This window comes from Rhinichthys klamathensis, unplaced genomic scaffold (assembly GCF_029890125.1).
Source record: "Rhinichthys klamathensis goyatoka isolate OS25496 unplaced genomic scaffold, OSU_Roscu_1.1 h1tg000350l_1, whole genome shotgun sequence".
Classification (NCBI taxonomy): domain Eukaryota; kingdom Metazoa; phylum Chordata; class Actinopteri; order Cypriniformes; family Leuciscidae; genus Rhinichthys; species Rhinichthys klamathensis.
Window position 1 is genome coordinate 381,898 of NW_026606862.1, and position 13,064 is coordinate 394,961.

The 13,064-nt window shown below is 42.7% G+C and overlaps 1 protein-coding gene across 2 annotated transcripts; it reads right to left on the bottom strand.

Annotated features, from left to right (window-relative positions):
* Positions 1-59: 59 nt before the first annotated feature.
* cldn10b (claudin 10b) lies at positions 60-12,808 on the bottom strand. 2 transcript variants are annotated; one of them, XM_056232619.1, is made up of 5 exons: positions 12,531-12,808; positions 8,519-8,680; positions 8,338-8,419; positions 8,153-8,257; positions 60-903 (listed from the first exon to the last, which is right to left on the bottom strand). In XM_056232619.1, the coding sequence occupies exons 1-5, from the start codon at positions 12,748-12,750 to the stop codon at positions 759-761; spliced, it is 714 nt and encodes a 237-aa protein (XP_056088594.1). In that variant the 5' UTR covers positions 12,751-12,808; the 3' UTR covers positions 60-758. The 2 variants fall into 2 exon arrangements, with proteins under 2 accessions (XP_056088594.1, XP_056088593.1); XM_056232618.1 differs by having other exon boundaries at positions 60-906.
* Between the last annotated feature and the right edge of the window lie 256 nt (positions 12,809-13,064).

Genomic DNA, 13,064 nt, shown 5'->3' on the forward strand with positions numbered 1-13,064 from the left:
TGACTATTTGGAAATCTGGAATCTGAGGGTGCAAAAAATTTAAACATTGAGAAAATCTTAAGCATTTAAAGTTGTGTATTTATGTTCACGATCTTTCTGCATCCACTCACAAAAATATTTTATTAATATATTTACAGTAGAAAATTTACAAAATATCTTCATGGAACATGATCTTAACTTCTACTTAATATCCTACTGATTTTGGCATAAAAGAAAAATGTATAATTGTGACCCATACAGTGTTGGCTATTTCCACAGACACACCCGTGCGACTCGAGACTGGGTTTGTGGTCCAGGGTCACATATAGCAAATATATTCACACAGATATTATGCACAATTGTATCACCCCAAGAATATGCAACATTTATAACAACATTATATTGATTCTTTATTAAACATCAAAAACATTTTTCTTAAATCACATTAATTATTGAGGCTTGGCAAAACAGGCAATACAATCTCCAGACAATATTGAAACTCAAATCTCCTGAAACGTGATTCTGTCTGGATACTGATGCCAGAAATGAATAATCACCCGAACTGGTGGAGCACAACACAACTATCGACAGATGATCTCATGCAGTGCTGCGTAAACATTAACATAAACATCAACATGCTGCAGTAGATATGCTTTAGAGGCAATAATAACCCAATCTTGAATTAGAGCATCTGGTACACAGCATGTGCTGGCCATCCCAAGGCACTAAAAGAGCGACAGAACCCAATGAGATATTACGCCATGCTTCAGCACTGTGTGTTATACGTAAGCGTTCTTGTCGAACTGTTGTGAAGAGCTGATGCAGTCTGGCGGAGGTCTCCTGGCGTGAGACGCCTGACTCTGCGGAGACATTAGAGAGACTCCGCTTTTGACGAAAGCCTTTCTGTCCGACGGATACGGCGAACTGCTGCAACAGGGAAACAACATCGTCATCTGTTAATATCGCTCAGGGACCAGGGGCCTCATTTATAACCGGTGCGTCCCACAAAACAGGCCCTGAAAGAGCCGTACACCACTTCACACGCACAAGTTATGATTAATAAAAACACAGTTGACGGGAGAATGTGCGCACCTGCTCGCAAACTCTGAGTAATGCGTATGAACATTTGAGACGGAGCAGTTTGGCGACACCGATGGTGAAAACGTCTCGTTGCTAACGTAACCCCTGTCCCTGAGATGAGGGAACGTGTATTGCGTAAGGCTAGCTTACGCTATGGGAAAACTCCTTTTCTTGAGAATAATGAAGCCAAATTTTGAAAACGCAGTCAGCTGCACAGCAGACACAGATGAGTGACTAGCGCAGTCATTGGCTGTGCCACAGCAACTGCACAAACATATTGTGAGATGGCTCAGACAAGCAAACCAATCAGGTCACTTCGCGCCCTGGCACTTCAGAGCCCGCCAGAATGGGCGTGGCTTATATCTATATAAGACAAGCATAGTATTCATATATTCATTCTTTATTGTCCTCAATAGAGGAAATTTGTTTCCACAGTCTGTACCAGGAGCAACATTCACCACTCATAACATACACATATACACATTGTACACATAAATTAGGCTTTCTGTGAATTCAACGCCCTTATGGCTGAAATTACAAAGCTCCTCCCTAGCCGTCATTTTTTATGGAGTAGCTGTCTATATCTACGACCTGAGGGAAGAAGGGTGAAACATGAGTTCAGCGGGTGGCTCTGATTTTTTATAATGGTGTTTGCTCTGCGAATGATAGCAGTGTCAATGAGAGCCGGCAAATTGGGTGTGGGAAGGCCTATTATTTTTGAGGAAGTGTTAGTGATTTTAAGAAGCTTGTTTCTATCAGTGAGTGAAAGCATAGTGAAATAGCAGGTGGCACAGTACAGAAGAACGGGTTCAATGATACTACGGTACAAAAGTAGAAGAAAATGTGGTTTTACTGAGAGAGTCCTGAGTTTTCGTATGACAAACAGTCTCTGTTGGCAGCGCCTGTGAATGTCTATGGTTTGATGGCGAAAATTCAGTTTATTGTCCAGAATAATGCCAAGATACCTAAAGCTGTCAACAATGTCTACTGACTGGCCACTGATGGAAATATGGCAATGAGCAGTGGAGAATTTTTGACGTGTGTTTCCAAGATAAGTTCCTTTGTTTTAGTGGTATTGAGAAGAAGATGACTGTCTGTACACCATTGGGTGAAATGGGCAACAGATTGGGGATATGCTGTGACTCATTCCGTGCCAGTGAGGAGGGTGAGTATGGCTGTGTCATCTGAGTATTTGAAATACTTTGTGATGTCGTAAGGGCTACGGCAGTCGTCAGTTTATAGTGTGTATAGGAAAGGGCTGAGGACACACCCTTGAGGGGCTCCAGTGTTGACAGTAATGGTGGGGGATGTTATACTACCCACCCTTACTGCCTGTGGTCTGTCGCTGAGAAAATCATAAATCCAGTGAATGAGAAGAGGTGGCACGTTAAGTTGTTGAAGTTTCATTATCATGAGGTGGCGTTGTATCGTATTGAAGGCGGAGCTGAAGTCTATAAAAAGAATCCTGGCATAATGGCTCTGAGAATCCAGATGTTGGAGGAGAGTATGAAGGAGGCATGCAACAGCATCCTCTGTTCCTCTTTTGGCCTTATAGGCAAACTGGTAAGGATCCAGCTGTGGGCAGACAACCAGAAGGATAGTGTTTAAAACCAGTTTTTCTAGACATTTTGCAATTATTGAAGTAAGTGCTACTGGTCTGTAATGGTTCAATTCACAGGGGCGAGATCTTTTGGGTACAGGAATGATAGTGGCGGTTTTCCAGAGGGTTGGGACAGTTGCTGTCTGTAGTGACTCTTTGAAAAGTGAATGGAGAACAGGAGATAGCTCCAGGGCACAATTCTTGAGCAGCCTCCCCGTGATTCCATCTGGGCCAGGGGCCTTGCCAGTATGGCACCTCCTGAGCTACTGATGGACGTCTCCCACCGTTAAGGGGACAAGGTGTGGCTCTTCAGGAGTGGGTAGGCTCCTGAGCAGTCTCTCACATTCAGTGGTGCAATTTAGGGTGTCAAACCTGGCATCAGTAGATGTAGGAATGCTGGCATTCGAAGTGGTTCCAGCAAGGGTTTTCACCTTCTGAAAGGCCTGTCTGGTGTTCATGCTACTGAAATCTTTTTCTAATTTGTCCTTATTTGCAAGTTTTGCCTTTTTGATTTCATTTTTCACAGAGCGATTAATGTCTCTCAGCAAAAACCAATCTTTACAATTAAATGCTGGTTGTTTCTCCTTGAGTTTAAGTTTTATTTGGCTGGTCATCCATGGTCTCGAGTTGGGATATCTTTTCACAGTTTTGAATGGAATACTAGTTGCCATGCAAAACTTGATGTAATCCGTTATTATCTCCGTTTTTTTATCTAGGTCGCCATCAAAAATATTCCAGTCTGTACATGCAAATGACCCTTGGAGTTGTGCGGTTGCTTCCTCTGTCCACTGGGCGACGCTATATGTAGCTGGCTTTTCTCTCTTCAGCAGTTGTCTATATTGCGGGAGTAAGAAGACGATGTTGTGATCCGAGGAGCCTAGTGGCGGTATAAGCATTGTTTATGTTCCGGTAACACAGATCTAACACATTTTCTTTCCTAGTGGGGGGATCAACATACTGCTTAAAAGATGGAAGAACAGTGTCCAACTTGCAGCTATTAAAATCCCCCATAATAAACACCGGGGCCTCAGGGTATTTATTCAACATAGTATGAACATTCTGAGCTGCTAGCTCGGCTTCCGTTCTGCTTGGATAATGGTGAAGTTATCCAAACTAACCTCCTCATCTGGGATGGAGTCCTTCAGCCACGTCTCGGACAGCGCGATGATGCAGGCCTCACGAAAGGATTTTTCCCCCTGGCATCTGGCATGTAGGATGTCCATCTTGTTCTGGAGAGATTGTATATTAGCCATCACAACTGAGGGAAGAGGGGGGTTAAAGGGACGCCTCCGTAGCCTGGCGCGAACCCCTCCTCGCCTTCCTCGGCTTGCTTAGGATGTCATCTGGTATCACATCCATTGATATTGGGCAGTGAGTGGCAAAGTCTCGTAGAGAGAGGAGATCTTGACGGGAGTAAGTTATTTTGTTGCTGCTGTGCACATCCAGATGAAATGCTGCGCACCTGAGATCGCGGGTGATCAATAGAAAGATCGCAATGATCCCTAGCATTTTTCCGACATATATCGTGTTATCCATAGTGTTTATGGACTTACACAGTACAAAACAAAGCGAGAGGACAAACAAACAAAAGCGTCGACGCGGACCGGTGAGCTCACCGAGCATGCGCCAGAGTTCAGGGTACAGACTGTGTTGTCGCAGCAAAGCATGGCGGGTTACGCAATACTCGTTCCCTCATCTCAGGGAACCGAGGTTACGTTAGTAACCGAGATGTTCCCTTTCAAAAGGTCTCTCGTATTGCGTATGGCTAGCTTACACTATGGGAACCCTCTTCAAAACGCTGTGCGTGCTTAAACTTCGCTTTATACTATAACCCAAGGCAAGATGCCTGAGGCCCATAGAAGAGTAAGGTTATAATCCTAATAGAAGACAGTCCCTTTGACGAGCCTTTTATAGGGAACCAAGGAATTGGCCTAAACAGGGCCAAGTCCTTTATGTATGTATATACTGTATATATATATATATATATATATATATATATCCTCCTGGGACCCGAGAATAGGCTTTTGTCCACTGTAGTGGACATTATATTTTAGTGAATTTCTCTGACATCATACATGTCACATGACACAACCTGGGTGTCCTGTAAAGAGCACATTCAGGACTTTTCAGAGATACCAAATGTTTGGAGGTTTCACCATGAAAACAACTTCTCTTTGGTCTTTAAAAATGTCTGACATTAATGTAGTGATCAAATGTAGCATTCATATGGAAATATAATATATTGTAATTATAATTTAAATTGGACTACTTTTTCAAATTGTATTTCATAAAACAACATCTCAGGAAAATGTTAAGGGGTTTCAAATAAAAAAATACTTTGTTACAGAACAGGGCATTGATTTCAAACGTGTCCTCTGTAGAGGACATCAGGACTAAAATCATGTTTATCAGGCATTCTGGGAGACACAACAAGTGAATATGGAAATAAATTATACATCAATATTCCTATGAAATATTAGATAAAATGTTGGCAATTATTACTCCAATTATTACACTTATTTTTTCATTAAATGTTGCTCCAAGAACACATTAATGTGCAAATTAGATACAGTGTATAGATACATTGCATTGAATGGGAATATTAATTTATGGCCATTTTACCCACATATTGCAAAAAGTAAAATGGTGTATCAATTCATTCCATTATTTCTTTCATTGCATAGTTGAGAATAATTTTTATACAAATTTTGGTTGAAAAAATCCTGAAACCCCAAAATTTATTGGTGATTGAAAAAAAAATCCCATTGTTTTTGCCTATACATATAATTTCATGTCATTTTATTTTTTAAACAATTTAGTCCTGGCGTCCACTACAGAGGACATAGCATAACGTATGAATAAAATATTATTTTATATATATGTTTTCTTACCATTTGTTTATTGTGCTCTAAGCAGTCTGATGACATAGATGAAATTCAAAAAACTTTTTTTTTCTGGGTCTCAGGAGGATATAGAACCGTATATAAGAACCGTAGTTCGAGTTCAGCCTGGACCAGACATGTATCGAGCCCTTTGGCTTTTGGGGGTTTGTGCTTGCACTTTTATATAGAAAGAACCCTCGCTTGCAAAGTGTAAATTTCCAGGTTATAAAACCTCCTAAATGTGGACGGCGAGGCCCAGCCGGCCATCGCACAGACGGCGGAATAAAGGGGCAATAAAGGCCCTTAGACTCGTAAGCTAGTGCAATAGCGTCTACTATCCAGCGCGATAATCTCCGCTGTGTCACACCGAGCCCTTTTGTGCGGCGGCCAAAGCATACAAAGAGCTGTTCCGACTGTCTGAATGAGGCAGAACGCTCCAAATAAACTCTGAGAGCCCTGGTGGGAGTATATTCGCGCATCTCTCTTCCTCTGGCGAGGAAAGAGCTGCTAGCGAAATAACCTGCGCTCTGAATGGAGTCGAGAGCACTTTAGGAACGTAACCATACCTTGGTTAGGCCCAAACTCAAGGCAGGAAGTGCTTACTGATAGTGCTTGTAAATCGCCCACTCGCTTGACTGAGGCGAGCACCAGTAAGAGAGCGGTAGATAGATGCTTCAGGTCTGCAGACCGGAGCAGGTCGAATGGGGCGCCCTTTATTGCGTCCAGGACCGTGGAGAGGTCCCAGATAGGCACAGAGGGGGGTCGCGGAGGATTTAGCCTCCTTGCCCCTTTAAGGAATCGCACGACGAGGTCATTTCTTCTAAAGGATTGTCCGGCCACAAGAGCATGAGATGCTGTTATGGCGGCCACATACACTTTGAGCGTGGAGGGGGTACGACCCGCGTCCAAGAGTTCTTGCAAGAAGGCGAGTGAGTGACGCAGTTCTGAAAACTCACTCATGGTGTCAGTCTGGGTCGGAGCGCTCGAGAGGGCGGAGGGCGGGGTAGCTCTCTTGAATGTTAAGACACCTAGCCGCGGGTGCGTACATCGCTCGTGTGCGTCCGCTCTGGCATCCTTTGTGCGCGGCACTTCTTTTTACGCGGCTCAAGCAAAGGGGAGGAAGTGCGGGGTCGTCATCAGTGAAAACAGACAGTCCAGTCCGCTGGGTGGGTCCATCTCATCGCACCCTCAGCGAGTGCAGGTCCGTGTGGTCACGGCCCAGATAGGAAGCGCAGAGGATGTGAAGAGAGGGCCTCTGCAGAGGCGCAGGTGGTTCGAGGCATTTGCAACAACGCCTCAAATTTGCTCTTTCAGAAAAAGTGTGACGCAACGGCGAACACACTAATGTAGTGCACCGGATAGCACAGCAGAACAGCGGGCTGAAGGCGACGTCCAGTTGAAAAACCAAGAAAACCGGCGTCCTCAGAGCTGCAGGTGGCTTGTTCTGCTGAAGGCTTTTTGACGGCGGCGAGAAGGCTTCTCGTCCAGAGATCAGCGAAGTGATGAATTCGCTGAAGAAGATAAAATCTGAATACCTAGGCTGAATGGGTAAAGACATAAGCCACGGCCATTCTGGCGGGCTCTGAAGCGACCTTATTGGTTTGCGTGTGTGAGCCGCCTCGCCATAGGTTCATGCAGTTGCAGTTTTTAAAAATTTGGCTTGAATATTCTCGAGAAAAGGAGTTTTCCCATAGCGTAAGCTAGCCTTGCGCAATACGAGAGACCTTTCGAAAGGGAACCACTTTAAACTTCACTATGAGTCCTAATTGTAAATACATTGATGTTCACAATAACAGTTTAAATACATAAAATAATGATTTAAACTATCAGATATACACATTTAGATTAAATATACCATTCTCATTAATTGGAGTTAAGCACTTATGTAATCATTACCGAGAAGTTACAAAAAAAATGTATATTCTAATAAATTGAAATATTTTGTAGTGAATGTGATACTTTTAAACACTTTTCCTGAGGCATGCTGTGTTTAAATTTTTGCTTAGAATATGATAATAGCAGAACTCATGGTCTGAGGAAATATTTTAAGGCAAATAATGATCAATAATGCACAATAAGGCCATTAAAAATATGACGTAATTAAAAATACTATTTGGCTAGTGGAAAATATTGAGAAAAACTTTCTCTGAAATGTATTTTATACTATTTCATTTATTTATTCAAAAACAAGGCAAGAATCGGCTACTAAATGATGTTTAGCAATGTAATGTGACGCACATCCGTATCTCATATTTTCCTAATGTCTTTTACCGTTAAACATGTTATCACATGGATGAATATGCATATGCAAATTATATGCAGATGAGGATATGCATAGTAAAACGAGGCTCTGTAAGCTCATATATGGTTATTTCAGGGAGGAGACACATGTGCGCACAATCTTCCGCTGACTGGGATTATAAAGGGAATTTTGCGCAGGTTTTATAAGAATATCTTTTGCTGTACACCACTTTTTGGCTTTCGGGCGCACGTACACTTTTAGTAAGCATCCTACGCACAGTTTCATAAATGAGACCCCAGAAATGACATCTGGGTCAAAAACAAATGTGATTCTTTGAAGCGTGTGTGTAAGAGGCGTGTGTCGTTTTACCTGCTGCTCATGCCTTCAGTCAGCGAGAGGCAGAACACCGCACCGCCGAGGATACACAGCGTCGAGCCCGCCCAGCCGATGAACAGCGCAGCGCCCAGCTCATACCTGAGAGGAAGCACACCTTTCATCACCTACATCACTGCAGACACTCACACTTCTTATGAGGGAAAAAACATGGTACCTACTTTTGCGCAACATACATAGGATCGAAAAACTCCGAGGTGATCCTGTGAGCGTAGAGGGAGCAGGCGGTCAGAGAACACAGACCTGGCGAGGAACAGCATTATATCTGAGTATAGCACCTCAGCTGTGGATAATAGTGCTCAGATGTTAGAGAAAGAGATGTGTGATGTCAACGAAACCCACCAGTACAAATAAAGTTGAACCCAGCAAAGGAGACGATTCTGGTCTTGGTTTGGTCAAGACCACCGACCTTAGTGCACTTCATGCCGATCAGAGCAAAGACAGATCCAAAGAAACCAAGACAGACAGCAGCGATCATCAGACCCCGACACACCTGGATATAACCTGTCAACAATAGAAAACATATGAAATTACAAACACTATCAGTCAATTAATCAATCAATGAATTCCCTTTCAAGTTCAGTTTACTTATCAGTAGATGAGATGCTATGGGGAAACTTCTTTCCCTGAGAAATACTGAAGCCCAATGGAATGGGGCCAATCTGGATGCGGGTCTTCCCACTATGTAAGGAGGAGTTGATTGCCTCAGAATCTTTCTTGTTCACACATCTGAAGTTTTTTGGTGAGAATGCCAATATTTATTTCACTGATTTTGGATGGATGCCTCCTGGCCAGCAGCATATCCCCCTGTAGCCCAAGACTGTCACACACTGAAGCTGGGCAGGGTTGAGTCTGGATGGGAGGCTAGGTGTTCTGCTGGAAGAGTTGTTAGTGAGGCCAGCAGGGGGCGCTGTTCACCCTGAGGTCTGTGTGGGTCCTAGCGGCCCAGTATAGTGATGTAGACACAAGCACAATCCATCGGATGAGACGTTAAACGAGGTCCTGACAAGCAAAGGGTTCCCATGCTGGGACAGGTCTCTAAACGTGCCTACAATCCAAGCAGCCGCCCACTTCAGAGTTTGTTTGTTTTATTTACTTCTTGAACACAATTAAAACAACACAACGTTGACCATTGTGCTGTACATGTAATAAAATAAAACACTAAAAGCAGCCAATAATGCATACAACCAACATCTCACAAAAAACTAAAATACAGAAAAACAACAAGAGCCTCTTTTTTTACGTCAAACTGTCAAGCCAAATGCTGATGATAGTAATTGTAATTTCAATTTTCTTTTAAAAGAGAGCGCAAAACATCATTTACATAAGAGCGTGCCAAATTGTGTAGTGCTTTAGACTTATGTTAGTTATTTAAAATCGACCCTGTATTGAATTGGAAGCTAAAGTAGGTGTTATATGCTGGTGTTTACGAACACCCGTACAATCTAGCGGTGTTCTGTACTTAGTGTGCGATTTAACAGTGATTGGCTCACACCAGTGAGCACACAAGGAATTACAATAGTCCAGTCTTACAGAGAAGCACTTCTCCAGGTTAGTAGATGGCTGGAATAGTTTTTATCTTTGCTACTGAAGACAAATAGAAGCAGGATTTAATCAGTTTGATCTGTTTATCAAATTTAAGAGAGTCATCAAACTGTACCCTATGTTCTTAACCACCGATTTACATTCTTACAGAAACATAGGTCCTGAATCAGATTATCTCAATTTTGCTCATTTAAATAAAAATTATTCAATGACTTCCATAACTTAACTTTATGTAAACAATTAAGTAATGACTCGGTTGACCTTCTGTTCAGTTTTCGTAGAGGTGGGCACACCTGAGAGAGAGTCATCAGCATTACAGTGAAAAGACACTCCATGCCTCTGAGAAATATAACATAAAGGGAACATATAAAGTGAAAACAGAACTGGACCAAGAATAGAACCTTGTGAAAAACCACAAATCATTGAAGCAGATTTGGAATAAAGCTGACCGATATAAACTGAGAAGGTCCAATTAGAGAGAAAAGTTTTGAACCATATCCAGAATACACAGTCTTTTCTTATCAAATAATGCCATTCTACCTGTAAAACATTTACATTTAGCGGACGCTTTTATCCAAAGCGACTTACAATTGCTATATATGTCAGAGGTCGCACGCCTCTGGAGCAACTAGGGGTTAAGTGTCTTGCTCAGGGACACATTGGTGTCTCACAGTGGATTCGAACCCGGGTCTCTCACACCAAAGGCATGTGTCTTATCCACTAAGCCATCACCACCCCGTATAAGCACAACATGTTTCAGTCACTCACTCAATCACAGTGTAATAAACATGAACGTGGTGCTGGGTTGCTGAGTATTTCAGAAACTACAGATCTAATGAGATTTTCATGCTCAACCATCTCTAGGGTTTGCAGAGAATGGTCTGAGGTCAGAGGAGTATGACCAGACTGGTTCAGCTGATAGAAAGGCAACAGTAACTCAAATAAGCACTGGTTACACCCGAGGTCTGCAGAAGAGCCTCTCTGAACACACAACACGTCAACTTTGAAGCAGAGGACACACACCGGTGACGCTTCTGTCCCCTGAGAACAGCAAACAAGGGACCATAGAAGATTGGAGAAACGTTGCCTGGTCAGATGAGTCCGTATTTCTGCTGTTACATTCAGATGCTAGAGTCAGAATTTTGTGTAATCAAACAGCATGGATCCGTCCTGCCTTGTTCCTGGCACTCGTAGTACCAACTGAGCATTGTTTAAATGCCAAAGCCGACCTGAGTGTTGTTGCTGACCATGTCCATCCCTTTATGGCCACAGTGTACTCATCTTCTGATGGATACGAACAGCAGGATAACACGCATGCCACAAAGCTCAAATCATCTCAAACTGGTTTCTTGATCATGATGACTTCTCTAAACTCCACAGTCTCCAGATCTCAGTCCAATAGAGCAGCTTTGGGATGTGCTGGAACGGGAGATTCACATCATGACGAATCTGCAGAGGCTGTGTGAGGATAGCATGACCACATGGACCAGAATCTCTGAGGAGGGTTTCTAGCACCTTCTTGAATCTGTCACAAAGGCAAGGTGTATCTAATAAAGTGGCTGGTGAGTGTATGATAAAAATGAAGTCATAATTCAGTATTTGGACAGAAAACCTCTTAGATCTTGCTATGAAAATGGTGATTCATTAATCACGGCTCTTTCTCTGATGTCTGTCCTTTAGTCATGGAAGAGCAGACTGGTGTCCCCACACACACACACACACACACACACACACACGCGCGCTTCTAGCTGTTCTCTGGGGAAATATTAGCTCACTAGTTAACCCAAGAAAACAAATGAATGAATGGAAACAGCCTGGGGATAAATACATCTAAATTATTCCCCTTAGCTTTCTGAAAAGTGCTAAACATTGACATATTAGAAGGAACAGAGTTGTTTCAGACTTGTGTGTGTTTGCCTTGCACAAATGCTTAGCTCTGTTGAGAACATTATACCTAGAAAACAAATCACCTCGGCGGGATGAAATGCGAGCGTATTTTAATGCTGAAGAACGAGACACAAATATATCTGTCTTCTCACACTCTTAAAAATAAAGGTTTCCAAATGGGGTTTCGCCATAGTTTCGGCTGGGAAATATTCATGGATCATGGATGTTAAATGTTCTTCATGGAACCATCAATGCCAATAAAGGAGCTTTATTTTAAAGAGTGTGTGTTCATGAAGCCTGAAATTACTAGTGAAAATGCTTTTATATTGTATTAAGAAATGCAAATCAGAACAGTCTGGGTAAAGTTTGAATTTCAACATGTGTTTGGAGTGTCTCTCAGCCGTACTGGAGCTACATGACCCAAACATGAGGATCTGAGATGATCTGAGAACAGCTTTAATGCTGATCAACATCAGACAAAGTGCTTTACTTCCATTTGACAAGGCAATCTGAAATATTTCTTACACAACCAACACATACAGCAGTGGTCAAAAGTGATGTTGGAGGTGATATTTGTTTTAATTGAACCTACAAGTTTGATTAAACCATCAAAATATGAGGAATATCTTTAAACATATGTGGGAAGAACAAAACACGGTTAAGGTATTCGTCACACACAATTATTTGACAAAGAATACAAACTACAGCTACCGGTTTTAAAATCTGCAGTGAAAAACAAAAAGCCAAGAGGAAAAAGCATACATTGACTAGAAAATAATCAGTTATTAATATTTGTTTGGTTTTCTCTTGTTTTTGTATGTGTTGATCATTTCTTTGTATGACAGCCGTGACATTTCGCTACGCCAGACATCACTTTCAGCCACTACTGTACACAAGCACACACACGTGAGGAAAGCCTGACCGTCCAGCGCCAGCATCGAAGGGAAGTCTTTGCAGTTGGAGATTCCAGTGGAGTCAGTCACGCAGGTTTTCCACAGGTTGGACCAGAAGGTGGCTGTGGTGATCACCGTGCCGTCGATCGAAGACACCTTCCAGTAGTCCGTGGGTAAAGTGGAGGACACCAGCACCCAGCCTGACGTGGTGAGCACAAACGCCATGATCTCTCTCGCCATGCTGCTCATTGTCCCTGTGCAGTTCTCCAGCCGTCACTCCTGCGGTGTTGTGTGTGTTTAGCTGTTAGTGCACTCGACCCGCTGGGTAATATGTTCTCGGGTCACACTGGAGGGTGTGCCCGACTCTGAAGCAGCCGGTACAGACAGCACTGAACTGTGACCAGGCACTTTCAGGAATATTCACAACAAGACTTGAGTTCATCCCTTACTCCATCCCCGAGTTCACTTCAGTCTATGTTTCTTTCTTGCATCATTTTACAGAAGATCTATAAAGACTGTGCATGCTTCGCCTGTTGTGAAAATTATAAGACGACTAAGAAAAT